Here is an 18565-nt window from a genome sequence, read left to right as displayed (position 1 = left end):
ATGAAAATATAATCATCTTCCAGGTTAAGAAATAGAAAAATAGCAATACACCAGGATTGCTCTTTCCTTCTTCCTTTCCCCAAAGTCTTCTAATACCCTCGATTACTTATACCTGTTTAAAAAATTGATGCAGATGGAATCATACATTGTATAATTATATACGCCTCATATATACTTTCTCTTACTCAATGGTATGTTATATAATTCATCCATATTGTTGGGTGTAGCTGTAATTCATTCTCTGTCATTACTATGTAGTATTCCATTTTTATAAATATACAACAATTTACCCATTCTGTTGCTGTACAACATTTGGGTTATTTCCAGTTTTTGGTTCTTATGAATAATATTGCCATAAACATTCTTACACAAGTGTTTTGGTGAATGCATGTATACATTTCTGTTGAGTACAATGTAGGAGTAAAACGTACGACTGAAATTGTTGGGAAAAAGGGTGCAATTTTGGTCGATGATGCCAAATAGTTTTCCAAAATGGTTGTATTTATTTATATTCTGACCGAGAATGTTAAGAGAGTTCCAGTTGTTCTTCATCTTTGGCAACAACTTAGTTTTATCAATCTTTATCCTTTCAATAATTCTGTTGGGTATATAGTAGTATCTTATTATGGTTTCCATTTGTATTCCCCTGATGTGGTTGAGCTCCTTTTTCATAAGTTTATTGGCCATTTGGACTTATTTATTTATTTATTTATTTGTTTATTTTGAGACAGAGTCTCACTCTGCTGCCCAGGCTGGAGTACAATGGAGCGATCTTGGCTCACTACAACCTCTACCTCCTGGGTTCAAGTGATTCTCATAACTCAGCCTCCTGAGTAGCTGGAATTACAGGTGTCTGCCACCATGCCCAGCTAATTTTTGTATTTTAGTGGAGATAGGGTTTCACCATGTTGGCCAGACTGGTCTTGAACTCCTAACTTCAAGTGATCTGCCTGCCCCAGCCTCCCAAAGTGCTGGGATTACAGGTGTGAGCCACTGTGCCCAGCCCAGACATTTTTTTTAAAGTACCTGTACAATTTTTCACCTATTTTTCAACTGGGTTGTATTTTGATTATCTTTTGGAATTATTTACACATTCTAGAGATGGGTCCTTTGTCATTTGTTTCTACTGTATATCACTTTTCCCACTCTGTGTTTGCCTTTTTACTCTCAATTATGCATTTAATAAACAGAATTCCTAATTTTAATGTAATCAAATTTACCTGTCTTTTATAGTTAGTGCTTCTGTGTACTATTTGAGATACCTTTCCTTACCCAAAAATCATGGAGGTATTTTTCTAGCATTTTTTTCAGAAATTTTGTTTTTACCTTTTATATTTAAGTCTACAATCCATTTGGAAGTGATATTTTTGTGATTCCTGGTGATAGGGACCTTATTGTAAGAAAGATAACTCGAGATTAGACAGGGGAGTAGACCTAAAATGAGGCAGGGATATACCTATGAGAGAAGAGACCCAATGAAGATTGACCTGTGGATTCTGAAGGCAGCCACTTCTAGTAGCACTTGTAATTTCCTTCTGTCAGACACGAACATCCCCAAAAGTCTTATCATAAGTTAAATCTTGGTCCTGTGTTAAGGCAATTAAGAGGAGGCTCTGTCTCACACTTTGGAGAAATATCAGGCCACAATCTTGGTGTCAGCAGAGCCTGATGGAGGGCAACAGTTCCAGAACTGCAAAAAATGCTTGAGCCAGCAGAAATGCCTCACTTTCACTGCTTTCATGTAGTTTTCAGGGTCTTCAAGCCAATCACTTCATTTAAGTCCAGATTCCAAAACTCCTGAAGTTAGAGAGAAGGAATACCCACTCTCGCCCTCCTCTGAGGCCTTACTTTTCATCCTAGGATATACTTATCTTAGTAATTGACAGCAACAGAATCCTAACCTTCTTTCTACAAGATTGCAGACCCAACATGACAGTCACATTAGAACACATTATGTGTATGTTTCTTTCTTTTTTTTTTTTTTTTTGAGACAGAGTCTCACTCTGTCACCCAGGCTGGAGTGCAGTGGCGCGATCTCAGCTCACTGCAACCTCTGCGTCCCGGGTTCAAGCGATTCTTCTGCCTCAGCCTCCCAAGTAGCTGGGATTACAGGTGCACACCACCACACTCAGCTAAATTTTGTATTTTTAGTAGAGACGGGGTTTCACCATGTTGGCCAGGCTGGTCTTGAACTCCTGATCTTGTGATCTGCCCGCCTTGGCCTCCCAAAGTGCTGGGATTATAGGCGTGAGCCACTGCGCGCAGCCTATGTGTATATTTCTCAGTCTGATCTAGTTGCCTTTTTGCCCTGATTCCACCAGTATGACATAAATATCAGGCCCACATACCTTTCCTTCAAGCTATAACCAAACACAGATTGTCAGAGGCTAGCAGCATGGGAAATGCCTTTCTTTTACAAGGGCTGCTGTAAATGAAATTGCAACAACATGGTTGACAACAAAACTATAATAAATAAATAGTGGCTTTTTAGGGTAAAAACTGCATACAACAGTCCCCGATATTGAGGCTTTGCTTAGATAGAAACAAGGTGCATGCATTTCAAGTTAAGGAGACAACCTCATTTTAGAATCCAGCTAAAGATAATCCAAAAGGTTCTACCTGTAGGTGTTCTGTATGAATAGAACACAGAGAGCTGGAAGAGTCAGCTATGCAGCCTTTTTTTTTTAAGCTTCCTTAGGGAACTTTATTTATTTATTTTTTTTTGAGAGGGAGTTTCACTCTTGCTGCCCAGGCTGGAGTGCAATGGCGCGATCTTGGCTTACCGCAACCTCTGCCTCCCAGGTTCAAGCAATTCTTCTGCTTCAGTCTCCCAAGTAGCTGGGATTACAGGCATGCACCACCATGCCTGGCTAATTTTGTGTTTTTAGTAGAGACGGGGTTTCTCCATGTGGAGGCTGGTCTCGAACTCCTGACCTCAGGGGATCTGCCCACCTCAGCCTCCCAAAGTGCTGGGATTACAGGTGTGAACCACTGCGCCTGGCCTGGAAACTTTATTATTTTTTATTTTTTTATTATTATACTTTAAGTTCTAGGGTACATGTGCACAACGTGCAGGTTTGTTACATATATATACATGTGCCATGTTGGTGTGCAGCTATGCAGCCTTTTAAGCCTCATCTTCTGAGTTCCTATGTGAGCTTCATTCAGGCCAAAGAAAAACACAAAACATCTCACAAAATTGAGGTTCAAATGCATTTTCAGAAAGGGAATATTTCACCCAAATGAAGCAATACAGTCTGCTAAGTAGTTCTCACTAAGCCATACTCAGAAATGTATATTACCAAGCAAAGCACTTAGCTTCTTTTTATTAAATGTCTACACTTGAATCTCGGCCTCCCAAAGTGCTGGGATTACAGGAGTGAGCCACAGCGCCTGGCTCAAGGATATTTTTAGAAGGAGTGTTTCTATGTGCCTTTTTATATCTCTAGACTATTTTATGTTGACTGAGTTTGCCCTTTTTTAAAACTAAAAATAACAGGACGTAATAAAGAGATCAACTACTTCATGTGTACTATGAAGAAATTTTTGAGATCTAACAGCAGCCGAGTCTTAATGTATGAGGGATTACCGGGATATGGAAAAAGCCAGATACTTAGGAAAATTGAGTACCTGGCCCAAGGTAAGAACCACAGGTGAGTGTCTTGGAATGATTGTTCTGTGTGAACCCATATAATCCTGATTTATTTTGATGCTCCTCTCCTTCCTATAACTTGCTTTATGTAAATTATCTATAACCTACAATTATTGGATGCCATGACCCTTGTGCTAAATAGATAACTAATAATAAACATATAGAGCTAAGAAAAAGAGAAACTGGGCTGACCCATGGATATCCTGATTTAATGCCAGGTAGGGCTTGGTTATTTAAAGTTTCCTAGGTAATCCCAACATTCAGAGAGATCAAGAACAATTGGCATAGATGTTGAGATCAGGGTTAGATTTGGCCTGCAGAACAAACACTTAAGTTTATCCAGCTAGCTGACAGTGTAGCAGGATGAGCTGCAGACAAAACCCCTCAGACACGGAGATAGTGAAAGGAGTGGCTTTAATCAGCTGGGAGAATCGGCAGGCTAGCATCTCAAAATCTGAGCTCGTCAGGTGCTCAACTTCTGCCCTTTTAAGGGCTCACAACTCTAAGGGGGTCCACATGAGAGGGTCGTGATCAATTGAGCAAGCCAGGGGGTACGTGACGGGGGCTGCGAGCACTGGTGGTCACAGTGAAACAGAACAGAACGGGAGATTTCACAATGTCCTTCCATACAATGTCTGGAATCTATAGATAACAACAGTTGCTAGGTCAGGGGTTGAATTTTAACTACCAGGCTTAGGTCAGGCAGGCCCAGGCCTGGTTTCGGGTCTGGTTCCTTGGTTTCAGGTCTAGTTCTTAGGCGCTGGGCTACCTGCCTTTAGTTTCGCTTCTCTGTCCTTTTCTGAGTATAAAACAATATAAAACAATATGAGAGGGTCTCTCTCTTCCCTCGTTTCTCCCCTTTGAGACTCTCACTTTTTATTAGTGGGAGTTCTCACTCTTATTTTTGCTACTTATGCCTTCTTGTGCAATAGATTGATAGTGATTCATATAGTACACTTGTGCTGAAGCATTTTGGTGAACTAAAGTAGCAATGAAGCTTTTTATCATTTGAAGAAGTACAGGTAGCAAACAAGGGAGCAGTAAGCAGGTTTCTATTACTATTACAACTCCTATTATAAGAGTTTTAAATCCTTCTAGTGCTGGGAACCACCTTCTAAACATGGCTTCAGGGTCGAATCCGTGCTACACTTGTACGGGCATATGTGCCAGTTTTGTCATATTTTTAACTATGTCTTTAACTACTTGCCTTTGATTATCTATGTGTAGACAGTAATTAGTAAGGTTAAATTTTGTATAGACCTCGCTTTTGGCTGCTAGCAAGTAGTCGAGAGCCAATCTATTTTGATAGATAGCATTTCTTATTTGAGTTTCTTGCCGGGCCAGAATAGTCAAGGCTTGACTGGTTTTATTAGTGATGATTTCTTTTTTTTTTTTTTTTTTTTTTTTTTCTTTTTTTGAGACGGAGTCTCGCTCTGTCACCCAGGCTGGAGTGCAGTGGCGCCATCTCGGCTCACTGCAAGCTCCGCCTCCCGGGTTCACGCCATTCTCCTGCCTCAGCCTCTCCGAGTAGCTGGGACTACAGGCGCCTGCCACCACGCCCGGCTAATTTTTTTGTATTTTTAGTAGAGACGGGGTTTCACCGTGGTCTCAATCTCCTGACCTCGTGATCCGCCCGCCTCGGCCTCCCAAAGTGCTGGGATTACAAGCGTGAGCCACCGCGCCCGGCTATTAGTGATGATTTCTAAAACAGCTTGCAACCGTATGATTTGGTTGAGCACGTAAATGGGGGTCTGGTATACCCATGAGCTGTCTTATGTCTAAGTGGCAGGCCTATAGTATTGTATAATTTTTCAGGTGGTCATTCATCATCCTTTTTTTTTTTTTTTTTTTTTGAGACGGAGTCTCGCTCTGTCGCCCAGGCTGGAGTGCAGTGGCGCAATCTCAGCTCACTGCAAGCTCCGCCTCCCGGGTTCACGCCATTCTCCTGTCTCAGCCTCTCCGAGTAGCTGGGACTACAGGCGCCCGCCACCACGCCCATAGAGTGTACAAAGTTTCGTCAGGTCAGGTAGCCCCAGGGCTGGGGCCGACCTGAGTTTTTCTTTTAACTCATGAAAAGCTTGTTGCTGTTGGTTGTAGTAGATATAATTTATCTAATTTACATTTTTATTAACTGTCACTCACTAAAATATTGACTTAAATTTTGTAGCTATTTGATTTCAAGCTTTAAATTGATCTGGTATTCCTCGTGGGACTCCAATTGCGTCTAAATGGACGTGAGAGTCGAAAGACCTATAAGGGGGCTTCTCTCGCTTTACGATGTCTTATTTTTTCTCCCTCTGGTTGATGAAATGCCAGGGTGAAAGGGATAGCTAAATGGACTAAAGTATAAGTGCCACTCCAGTTATTCGGCAGAGTGCCCAGTAAAGGTCCACCACAATACCACCACACATCTGCTCAGGGATGAACAAGGGCTGACTGATTGATAAGCTCTTGAAAATTCTTAAGCTCATTGCATCCCTTCGGGTCTCTAAGGAATCCTAAGTTTCCTCCCTGTCGTGAGAGACACGAAGTGAACTTTGTGTTGGGAGACGGAGGCTGGATGGCCCTCGGGGGCTGACCCACAGGGATGGCAGAGAGAGCTTGGCATGACTTATTACTCCAGGCTGTAGAATCCTGGAAAAGAGCTACCACGCAGCCCATGCCTGGTCGACTGGAGGACCACCTAAGTGGAAGGGGGACAATCAGGGCCTCTGGCCTGCCATGTGCACAAGCATAACAATTGCTTTTGTTTAACGTGCAGATGGAATATTTGATCCATTTCAACCAGGCATTTGCATCTTGGTATGCTGTCTTAATTGCCAAAGTTTGTTTTAAGTCTTTAACTTCTATGATCCTCTAGTAAAATGAATGTTTCCTTTAGGACCTATTTTTATTAGTTTTTAGACCAAAGAAAGCTAAACACCATTTTATATTTAATATTGCTTCTTGTATGATTTTAATACAAGATAAGCTAAATTTTACCTTTATATTAGTGTGTTATTAATGTTAAACTTAATTTTAATAAAACCTTGTAGACATATTTATCCAATTTTTCATGTTTGACCATAAGGTAAGTTTTTACAGACTCTTTTTAACCTTTTATAATTTTTGTTAAAGAACAGGTTGGTGCTTTAAGAAAAACCTGTTTCGTTTTTACTTTATTGTCCAGTTCACAGAAAAACTGGATGATACCTTTTTATCTTTAGCTAATATGTTTACACATAGAATTTTTTTTTATAATTAACGTTTTAAAACTTGCTTAAACTTTCAAAACAATAATTTTTTTAATCTTTTAATGTAGGTAAAAATACACATTCTTATGCCTCCTTCTAATCTTTTTACCAAAAATATATTTTACTTTTCTTATGCACCTTGCACATAAACTGTTTCTTCAACAGTACTCAGGAGGCCTTATTACTTTTAAGTTATACAATATTTTTTGCATAAATTTTTTTATAACATTTTTTTCCATGACTTTCGCAGACAATTCCTCGACATGTCTCAACTTTCTGACTTATTACAAACATTTCTTTCTTTAAACAACAGTTAATTTATTTCAAGACAAGAATTTACCATATAACACTCTTTTTACATAAATTTTGCCTTCCCCAGCCTTTTTTTTTTTTTTTCTGTTAGCAAAGCAGCTGCTGCTACAGATTGAATGCATCTGGGCCATCCGTGGGTTACTGGGTTAAGGATTTTTGATAGGAAGGCCTCAGTGCTTTCGGGATATGCCTTTGTTTACACTGACAACAAAGTGGTATTAGAGTGTTACAGGGTTACGGAGAATACCTTTAAGTATCAATTTTAGGTTTTAAATTTACCTTGGCTTTTAAAGGGAATAGGGTATACTGTTTTTTTCTTAACTACTTGTATATTTCTCTATTTTTCTTTCTCTCTTTGACTTTCTGTCTCTCTCTCTCCCTCTCTCTCTCCGACTTTCCTTTTGCCTCTGTTTCTTCCTCTCTTTCTGCCTCTCTTGACTACTGTGGGACGGAAGGGGGTCTAAAACCAGCTGTGATTGTCTATGTACAGAAACTGGTCTGGGTGCCTTGGCTTACAGGTTACCTTGTGCCATACCTTTGAAACAAGGGACCTGTCTAGGCTTCCTTCTGATGGCCAACCCACCTCTAATGCTGGCCAGTCTATTTTACACAAAGTTTTAAGTTTTTCTGGTGTCATAGTAGCACGGTAATCTCCCTTAAATCCTTTCTTGAAATTTTTCAACGTAGTTTCTAGTAGGATGGGCTTATTTGTGCCTGACCCATATTTCTTCAAGACAAAACACCATTCTCACACCACATGCACACCACAAAACAAAAAACAGGTAAAAAGGGCACACACACACTTTTGCAGTTTACACCAAACCAAAATCAAAACCAAAATCAGGGTATCCAGAAATCCAAGCCAGGTCAAAACCAAAACCAAAGTATCAAGCAATCTAAGTCAAGTCAAAAACAAAAACCAAAGTGCTGGTACAGGCACACCATGGGTGATCAGGGCATGCTTCTACTCAAATGGAGTGGGCGAGTTCCCAAGACCAGTCCTGTCAAGCAATTGAAACCAAGCCAAAACCAAAACCAAAGTGCTGATAAAGGCATGCCATGGGTGATCAGGCCACGCTTCCACTCAAATGAAGTGGGCAAGTTCCAAAGACTAGTCTTACCAAGTTTTAGTTGTCTGGACTCCAAGTGCCAGTTCCTTCCCGGTGTTCAGCCACTGTGTTGATCCTCCATGGGGGCCTGCCACACACTGCTCTGGCGAGGTGTCCCACCGGGGCAAATGCCTTCCCGGGAGCGCTCTCAGGATCCGCGTCGCTCCGTCGCTCCGGCTGATTGGAGTCCCCAGCAGGGATGTTCCACAGGGCAGGCTAAAGGCGCCTAAGGAGCTGCCTCGACCATCCATTAATCACCTCGCTTCCCGGTCAGGGAACCAAGAAATGTAGCAGGATGAGCTGCAGACAAAACCCCTCAGACACCGAGATAGTGAAGGGAGTGGCTTTAATCAGCTGGGAGAATCGGCAGGCTAGCGTCTCAAAATCCAAGCTCATCAGATGCTCAACTTCTGTCCCTTTTAAGGGCTCACAACTCTAAGGGTGTCCACATGAGAGGGTCGTGATCAATTGGGCAAGCCAGGGGGTATGTGACAGGGGCTGCAAGCATCGGTGGTCACAGTGAAACAGAACAGAACGGGAGATTTCACAATGTCCTTCCATACAATGTCCTTCCATACAATGTCTGGAATCTATAGATAACAACAGTTGCTAGGTCAGGGGTCAAATTTTAACTACCGGGCTTAGGTCAGGCAGGCCCAGGCCTGGTTTCGGGTCTGGTTAATAGGCGCCGGGCTACCTGCCTTTAGTTTCACTTCTCTTTCCTTTTCTGAGTATAAAACAATATAAAACAATATGAGAGGGTCTGTCTCTTCCCTTAACAGGGAATCACTAGTTCAAACCATTTAGTCCTGAGACTGGGGATAGAGAATAAGAGGTCTTTGGATTTTTCCCTGGAAGACCGATCTAATATACTTGTCTCATGTTGTTTATTTCGTTTCATATAAGGAATATTATGAGGGCTATCTTTGGGACAATCCATTCTACTTCCTCATGGAAGTAGATAGTACGGTATTCAATAACAGTGGTGATGACCAGGACAATAATGACGGTGTCTCATATCCTTTCCCCATCTAACCTAAACAGTATGAGGGGGAAATGCTTGTTAATCTTATAATATTCTTAGCTGTATCTCTATCCCACATTAAAGTTAGGCCTGAGAAAGGCCAGTTTTAAAATATCTTTACCATTGCTGAAGGGATAGTTCACAACAGTCAGAAGACATTTGTTTATTCATGTATTCAATCATTTATTGAATTCCTACTATGTTCAGGAACTACTAAGTGCCGTATTCATTAGCCAGGGCCTCTGTAAAAAAGTACTACAAATGGATGGCTTACAACAGAAATTTGTCTCACAGTTCTCGGGGGTAGGAGTCTGAGATCAGGGCATCTTTTCTTCTGGGGACCATGAGGAAGAATCTGTTTCATGCCCACCTGCTAGCTTCTGCTGGTTGCTGGCAATCTTTGGTGTTCCAAAGATGGCTTGTAGAAGCATCACCCTAATCACTGCCTTCATTTCACATGGCATTCTCCCTGTGTGTTGTTTGTGTCCAAATTTCTCCTTGTTATAAGGGCATCAGTTATATTGGATTAGAGGCCCACCCTACTGCAGCATGATCTCATCTTAACTAATTGTATCTGCAACAACTCTCTTTTCAAATAAGGTCACACTTTGAGGTCCTAGAGGCTAAGAATTTAACATATGAATTTTGTGGGGACATGTGTCAACAAGTGCCAAAGCCCTGAATATCAATAAAGTCTGCTCTCTGCCCTCAAGGAGCTCTCACAGAAGAGGACGAGAGAGATAATGTGTTAGTCGTTTTCACGTTGCTATAAGGAACTACCTGAGACTGGGTAATTTATAAAGAAAAGAGGTTTAATTGACTCACAGTTCCACATGGCTGGGGAGGCCTCAGGGAAATTATAATCATGACAGAAGGCAAAGGGGAAGCAAGGTGTGTCTTACATAGAGACAGAGAGCAAAGGAGGAAGTGCCAAACTTTTAAACCATCAAATCTCATGAGAACTCCCTCACTATCATGAGAACAGCATGGGGGGGAACCGCCCTCATGATCCAATCACTTCCCAACAGGTCTCTCCCCTGACACTCGGGGATTACAATTCGGGATGAGATTTGGGTGAGGACACAGAGCCAAACCGTATCAGATAACATTAAAAGTTGAATGTAGTGAGGGCAATGATAGAGTCATGCAATAGAGAATTGTGGAAGTTCAGAGAAGAAAGGGTATGTAGCCAACCTTGGGACATTGATGACAGTTTCCAGGAGGCTACACCTGAGCTGAGACTTAAGATGAACTCAAATGAGGGGCAATGAGAAGCGATAGCACTCTGGGCTGAGGATACAGCATAAGCAAAGGCATGGAGAGGAGAAACAGCTCTGGGTGTGCAGGGAACTCTCACCTGCTTGCTGTTGGTGAAGGGTAGATTGCTAGGCAGAGAGCGGCAAGAAAGGATAGAATGAGGCTTTGGAAAATCTTGTGTGTCACACAAAGGAGGCCTGGGTTCATGCCATTAGGCAATAGGAGCTCCCAGTCAGAGGGTCATGACCTGGATGGGGGTAGTGGCTTGCTATTGTGGTAGTATAGGGTAGCAGTAGGACTAGAAAGGAGAGAATTAGCTAGGTTAAATTAATCAGGGCTTAGGAACAGGAGAAGAGGGAGTATATCAGAAGCAGCAATAAAGAACCATTGCAAGATAGCTTGGAAAATCTCCATCATTACAGCTGAATATGAGAAGACAGAGCTTTCCTTCAAACTTTATTATTTTCAAAAATATATATTTAAAAATTTCTGATTCTTGATTTTCTCACAAACAGGATTATTGCCATTTCATTGACTAAGATCAGCTTCCGTCAAACTTTCTATACCATCCAGATGCTCATGGCCAATGTCCTAGGCCTGGTCACTTGTAAACATTATAAAGAACGACAGACCAACCTTCGAAATAAAGTCATGACACTGTTGGATGAAAAGTTCTACTGTCTTCTTAACGACATTTTCCATGTTCAGGTAACTAGCTAGTATTATACTTCTGCACAAACAGCCATGGGCAGGCACAGCAACTCCTCTCTGGTGCATTGTGACTTAGCATCTCTTTGGTCTGTATATCTGGAGTATCCAGATGGTGAGTAAATGGCTCCCAATCCTCTTTGGATGTGCATCCACATTCTTGACATATTAGAGGTATCTTGAAATACCATACTCAAGAAAATCCAAATGGCCACCTGCTGACTAATTTTTTTCTTACCTTTCTATCATAGCTATACTAGCTACTCTGGGACACAAAGTCACTCTGTTCCTATAAGTGATGCCAATGCAGACTGTGCCCTGTCTTTTCCTGAATTATCTAACACAAGGGTCCTCAACCCCTGGTATTAGTCCATGGCCTGTTAGAAACCAGACCACACAGCAGGAGGTAACCAGTGGGTGAGCAAGTGAAGCTTCATCTCTATTTATAGCCACTCCCCATTGCTCACATTACCACCTAAGCTCCTCCTGTCAGATCAGCAGCAGCATTCGATTCTCATAGGAGCATGAACCCTATTGTGAACTGTGCATGCAAGGGATCTAGGTTCCATGCTCCTTATGAGAATCTAATGCCTGATGATCTGTCACTGGCTCCCATCAGCCTCAGATGGGACCATCTAGTTGCAAGGAAACAAGCTCAGGGCTCCCGCTGATTCTATCCACATTACGGTGAGTTGTATAATTATTTCATTATATATTACAATGTAATAATAATAGAAGCAAAGTGCACAATAAATGTAATGCACCTGAATTATCCCAAAATCATCCCCCTCTGCCCCAGTTCATGAAAAAAATTATTTTCCACAAAACTGGTCCCTGGTGCCAAAAAGGTTGGGACCACTTATCTAACACATGAGGATTTCAAGACACAGAATAGTTAAGTGTTTTGCCCAAAGTTGCACAGCCAGTAGTTCCCTTTGCTATTTTCCCATACTCAATATTCTCATAATTCTTTGTACAGTTCCCCATTTCTCAGGAGATTTCCAGGATGAGAACCTTGAAAAAGCAAAAACAATTGGAAATATTGTTTATGAAGATCTTGAAGCAGGTAAGAGCATCTGTGGGTCAAGAAGTAGGGGGAAGAAAACTGGGCAAATCACCACAAAGCCAGGTGGTTTGAGGAGTTCAGACCGCATTGGCAAGAGGCTTTTGAAGTATGTGAAGGCTTTATCCTAAAGTGCTTCCTTCTCTTCCATCCTTCCAAACTTCAAGCTAAAGTTCTGTTTAGAATTTAGATGCCTTGAAAAGAGTCCCTTAACATTACTCCTAGGAGTCTGGCCTCTCTCAGCACTCATTTTTTCATCCTTTGTTGAAATATAATGTACCAAAGTGGTTACATACGCAGGCTCTGTAGTCAGACCACTGAGGTTTGAACCCCCAGGCCTATCACTTGCTACCTGAGCAACCTCGAGCAGTGACTTATCCTCTCTATGTTTCTGCTTTATCATCTATCAAATGGAGGAAAATAATAGTATGTAGCTCACTGGGATGTAAGTTTAAATGACTAGATTATCTGTAGAAACACTTAGAACAGTGCCTCTTTCATAAGAAACACTCAACAAGTGTTAGCTCTCTCTCTCCCAGTAATATCATGACTGTCTGCTATATATTGATCACCAAATTTATATTTCAGTCCCCACCTCTCTTATAAACACCAAAACCATATTCCTAAGAGCCTTGTATATATTCCACTTGGATGTAGTGACTCACGCTGAGTTGAGTGTCTAATGCCAAATTCAATTTTTTACTATAGTGCCCTTTCTTCTTCATCCTGATCCTGATCCTTGATTTCATTAGCAGCAAATTATGCCATTCTGTATCACTTAAAGTTATCCTTGCCTTCTTTTTCACCCACATTCCCGCATTTACTCACTGCCAAGTCCTACTATTTTTACCTCAAACAGTCTCTGGAATCTCCTTGTCCTCCCTTCCTATTGCCATAGTTCAGGCTCTTATCATCTTTTCCTGGACTATTTCCATAGATTTCAAAAAAACTCTGTGCTTCACACCTCTCTGCTTCAATTCATCCTTCGTATAATTCTCAGAGTATATGCAAATCACACCAACCCATACTGTATACTCTCGAAATAAGTCCCAGTGGTAATAAGATAAAAGCCAAAAGATTTTTTTTAGCCTAGAGAAATGGTGCTCATCTTTCAATGTCACCTCTTTGGTGAGAACTTCCCCAGATCACTAGACATGACTAATTATTCTTCCACCAGGCTTCTGTAAGGCTTTGAACACATTTCTAGTTATACCATACACTCTATACTATTATGGTATATTGCCATTCATTACTTATAAATCTGTTTCTCTCTCCCTCAGGAGATCGTGAGCCTCTTTTTTTTTTTTGAGACAGAGTCTCGCTCTGTCACCCAGGCTGAAGTGCAATGGTGCAGTCTTGGCTCATTGCAACCTCTGCCTCCCAGGTTCAAGCAATTCTCCTGCCTCAGCCTCCTGACTAGCTGGGACTACAGGCATGCACCACCACCCCCAGCTAATTTTTGTATTTTTAGTAGAAATGGGGTTTCAGTATGTTGGCCAGGCTCTTCTCAAACTCCTGACCTCGTGACCCGCCCACCTCAGCCTCCCAAAGTGCTGGGATTACAGGCGTGAGCCACCGCACCTGGCCTGTGAGCTTCTTAAGAACAGAGAGTCTCTTAACATTTCTGTATCACTATTGATGAGCAATGTGCCTCATAGTTGTACATAATAAATGATCAATATAAGTTGGTGGCATTGTATTATATTTATAATACAGCTTTCTTCTTCTGCACTTCAGGTCATAGGCAAGACAATATCAGCAGTTTCTAAGTGTCAGGCTTTAGACTGTTTGCATCACAAGTATTTACAAGAAGCTCCTTAAAAATATGGATTTGTGAGTTCTAACTCTAAAGATTAAAAAAGTAGGATGTGGATTGGGCCTAGGAACCTATTTAGTTGTTTGCTTTTGTTTTAAAACTTTTCAGTTGGTACTGAAGCAGAATCTTGTTTGGAAACTGCTACCAAAGCTGTGTTTGATTATGTACTGACAAGTCTTTGGACCATTAACTATCTGTGTGACCCTGGGCAAGTTACTTAACCTCTCTGTGCCCAAATTTTCTCAGTAAATAGATTCAATAGTACCACTTTATATGGACGTTGTGAGGGTTAAATGAGTTAATTTTGTAAAGAGCATCCTGCAGTACTTGGAACATAGTAAGTACAATATAAGTGTTGGCTTTTTTTCACTTTAGAGAGAACCCAATCCTCATTTTAAATTGTAAGAAACCAGGCCAATGTTTTATTATTGAATTCATGCTTTTTTGTTCCTGCTTTATTCTCTTCCATTTATGAATAATTCATTAACAAGGCTATCCCAAGATTAAAACTTAAATTTCTATCTGCCCCATCTTTTTAAAGATATCAGTCAAAATCAAAACAATGTAGTGCTTACCTCCTCATTAATTAAACTGTTCTCGGGGCTAGTCAAAGGGCTAAGTATTTGGTGACAGAATGGGGCTGCAGGAGTAGACTTACGCATGTGTAAACAAGGCAGGTTATAACACTTTATAATGACTGCCAAGCACAAAGAGAAAGAATGGGTTAACTCAATCTCTTCTCAGAGGGAAACAAAAAGCAGCCATTAGCAGTCTGGAGCAGTGAGAATTGGGGAGCGGGTTTTCTGCATTGTGACACCTTACACAGTGGTAAGGCAGAGCCTGCTATGTAAGTGGTTGACGCTAAAATGTAGGCTCCATATTTTGTTTGAGACTGTATTCCCAGTACCTAGAACAGCAGCTGACACTGATAGATGCACAATAAATGCTTAATGAGTGAATAAATAATTCAGACTACTTAGGGGAGGGTAGTCTATATGAGAAAAGGGACACATGATCTGTTTTTTAAGTGTAACACATACCACATTTCAAACTAGAATAGCATCAGCTGCCAGCAGGGCGAGGACTAGTTTCATTTAGCACTTAGCCCAGGGGGTGCTTAGTAAGCATGTGTTGAATATATGTTGGTTGAATAAATGTCAAGTAGATTTCCCCAGGAGAACTTTATCCTTCAATAGATTAAAATGACTCATAATTAACAAACCAGTTATTTTTATGTAATGGCACTTCAGTTGGCTTTTGTGGGTACCCCTAAAACTCCATCTATCCTCCAAATTTGCACTATCTTTACACAAAGGTTTGACCAAATAAGAGTCCATTCCAGCCAGCTTTGTCCAAATAGCCACAAATTCTAAGTTAATGGAATATAAATTAATGCAAAGTTACTGGAAAGAAAAGATTGAACTTAGTTCTTTCGCTGCATCATAAGCAAACCAGGAAACTCAATGGATACATATGCATACCCATACACATGTAAAAAAATCTGACATCCTATAGTGTTTCTCTTTCTCTTTCTGTATCTTGTCCAGACAGTGAAAGAGGAAAGGATTATTTTTATCATTGATGAGGCCCAGTTTGTGGATTCGACCTCCTGGAGATTTCTGGAGAAGCTTATCCGGACTCTTCCTATCTTCATCATTATGTCCCTGTGTCCCTTCGTTAACATTCCCTGTGCAGCTGCCAGTGCCATAATGAAGAACAGGAAAACCACCTACATCACCGTTGGTGCAGTACAGCCTAACGACATCTCCAACAAGATCTGTCTTGACCTCAATGTGAGCTGCATCCCCAAAGAACTGGACTCGTAAGTAACCTCTTTCTATTCTGAACTCGACATCTACATTCATTCCCTCGGTCCAGACTTCATCAGATTTCTTAGTATGTGTCTTGATGCGCCTAGTTCAGTATCTTTCCTGGCCCCACCTTTTAAAAAATTTTTCTTTTCTTTTTTTCTGTCTTCTTTTGAGACAGGGTCTCACTCTGTCACCCAGGCTGGAGTGTAGTGGTGTCATCATGGCTCACTGCAGCCTTGACCTCCTGGGCTCAAGCCATCCTCCTGCCTCAGCTATCCGAGTACCAGAACTACAGAGGTGCACCTCTGGTAAATTTTTTATTTCTGTAGAGACGGGGTCTCACAGTGTTGCCCAGGCTGATCTGGAACTCCTGGACTCAAGCAATCCTCCTATCTCAGCCTCCCAAAATGCTGGGATTACAGCTGTGAGCCACCATGCTTGGTCTGGTCCACCTTTTGAAGGGGCCATTCATAATGCTTGGTAGGATGGATGTTGCTCACCTTTTCCATGTTTTCTCCCTGTTAATGCCTTCTCAAACTTTGCTTAGTGAAAGGCTCTATCTCCCTTTCATTGTGGGGGGTATGGGTATACTCACTTTAACCTGCAGTGACTAAGAGCATTGTTATGGGCAAGTGACAGGAAAGGCAAACTGGTAAGCATTAAAGACCATGACCTGCAACTAAGCAAGGTCTTACCTGGCTGGTAATGGTGTGGTCTGGCATTGGTGTTCTCTGTCTATGGCAGATGTGGAAAGCTGACTCACTGGTGAGTGCTCTCTGAGCTTCTCAGTAATTCCTCTACTGGGGTTTTCTTTGTTTTTTGTTTGTTTGTTTTTTGTTTTTTAGACCTAGTTTCGCTCTTGTTGCCCAGGCTGGAATGCAATGGCACGATCTCGGCTCACCGCAACCTCCACCTCCCAGGTTCAAGCGATTCTCCTGCCTCAGCCTCCCGAGTAGCTGGGATTGCAGGCATGCCCCACTACGCTCAGCTAATTTTGTATTTTTAGTAGAGATGAGGTTTCTCCATGTTGGTCAGGCTGGTCTTGAGCTCCTGACCTCAGATGATCCGCCCTCCTCGGCCTCCCAAAGTGCTGGGATTACAGGCGTGAGCCACCGAGCCTGGCTCTCCTGGGGTCCTGACAGCAGTCACCTTAACAACATAGAGAATGTTTCTTCTTTAGCTGGCTGTTTACGGCCCATCTTAGTATCTGCAATGAGGTTGCCCTGCTTCTGGAAGAAAGATGTCTTGAACAAAGGCTCATTTAAGATAACTCCAGGCACCAATTTGACACTCATTCTCTCTGTCTGTCTGTCTCTCTCTCTCTCCCCCTCTCTCTGTTTAAATTATATAGAACACGTATATCTTTCTAAAGCCAAAAAGGTACATCTTTAGTCTTGCTTCACTCCCTTATCCTATAGGTAACCATTTTGATTAGTTTTTGGCTTATCCTCCCAATGTCTGCTTTAAAAACTATAAATAAAGTGTGTGCACACTTATTGTGTACACACATAAGTGAAATAACAAGAAAACAAAACAATGCCTCAAAATTGAAAACAAACAGAAACAAATGAAGAATGACAAGAAATTATTTTCAAGTGATTGAGAAGACTTAAATGTTTTTCCTTCCTAAAAGATGTATCTTCAATGTAAACAGATTGCCTTGTTTTCACTACAGGTACCTGGTGGAGGGAAGCTGTGGGATTCCATTTTACTGTGAAGAATTGCTTAAAAACCTGGACCATCACAAGGTATTCGTTTTCCAACAAACGGAGTCTGAGGAAAAGACAAATAGGACCTGGAATAACCTGTTCAGTAAGTCCCGCGGTTATGGTTCTTTGTTACTCTGTTCTGCCTAACTTAAGTCTTCATTCAGAGAAGGTAGCAAAAATGGGCTATTCCACAGGCTGCTTCCTGTAGAGTCAGAGGGTTCTGGGGAGCCAGGAATTATTGGATCTGATATTCCAGATTGTAAGAGAACTTAACATTGCCTAGGAGTCACTGGACTCGGCTAAAGATTGTATAACTATGGCCGGGTGCGGTGGCTCACGCCTACATCTCAGCACTTTCGGAGCCCGAGGTGGGCAGGTCACTTGAGGTCAGGAGTTCAAGGCAAGCCTGGCCAACATGGTGAAACCCTGTCTGTACTAAAAATACAAAAATTCGCCAGATATGGTGGTGGGTGCCTGTAATCCCAGCTACTCAGGAGGCTGAGGCAGGAGAATCTCTTGAGCTCGGGAGGTGGAGGTTGAAGTGAGCTGAGATTACATCACTGCACTCCAGCCTGGGCAACAGAGTGAGACTCTGTCTCAAAAAAAAAAAAGTAACTGTAGTAAAAATGAAAGAACATTGACAAATCTTAAGGCCCAGAACTGAAGGGCTGCTTTGATGTTATCTTCAAAAAGCCTTTCCTTTTTTGCCAGAGGTAAAATTGCTAGTATGAAGTGAGTTATCAACAAAGATCCCGTGCTACACAGATATACACAGGGATGAAATAGGAAGTGATGGCATGAAGGAGGCCAGTTGGAATTTTTAGGAAAATAATTTTATTGCAGAGAGAAGGGTGGGGGCCAGAGAATACAA

At 41.6% G+C, this 18565-nt stretch overlaps 1 protein-coding gene across 7 annotated transcripts in view; it reads left to right on the top strand.

Moving 5' to 3' along the window:
• ADCY10 (adenylate cyclase 10) overlaps positions 1-18565 on the top strand; it is a 104455-nt gene that overhangs the window by 41010 nt on the left and 44880 nt on the right. For all 7 annotated transcript variants that reach the window (XM_063625076.1, XM_063625077.1, XM_063625074.1 and 4 more), the window contains 5 exons: positions 3500-3653; positions 11103-11295; positions 12275-12361; positions 15722-15996; positions 17661-17797. In XM_063625076.1, coding sequence (XP_063481146.1) covers positions 3500-3653; positions 11103-11295; positions 12275-12361; positions 15722-15996; positions 17661-17797 — 846 coding nt within the window. The remainder of the gene's footprint in view (positions 1-3499; positions 3654-11102; positions 11296-12274; positions 12362-15721; positions 15997-17660; positions 17798-18565) is intronic.

Source organism: Symphalangus syndactylus, chromosome 12, assembly GCF_028878055.3.
Source record: "Symphalangus syndactylus isolate Jambi chromosome 12, NHGRI_mSymSyn1-v2.1_pri, whole genome shotgun sequence".
NCBI classification, from domain to species: Eukaryota; Metazoa; Chordata; class Mammalia; order Primates; family Hylobatidae; genus Symphalangus; species Symphalangus syndactylus.
Note: the sequence above shows the minus strand (reverse complement) of the source record. Positions and strands in the feature narration are given on the sequence as shown.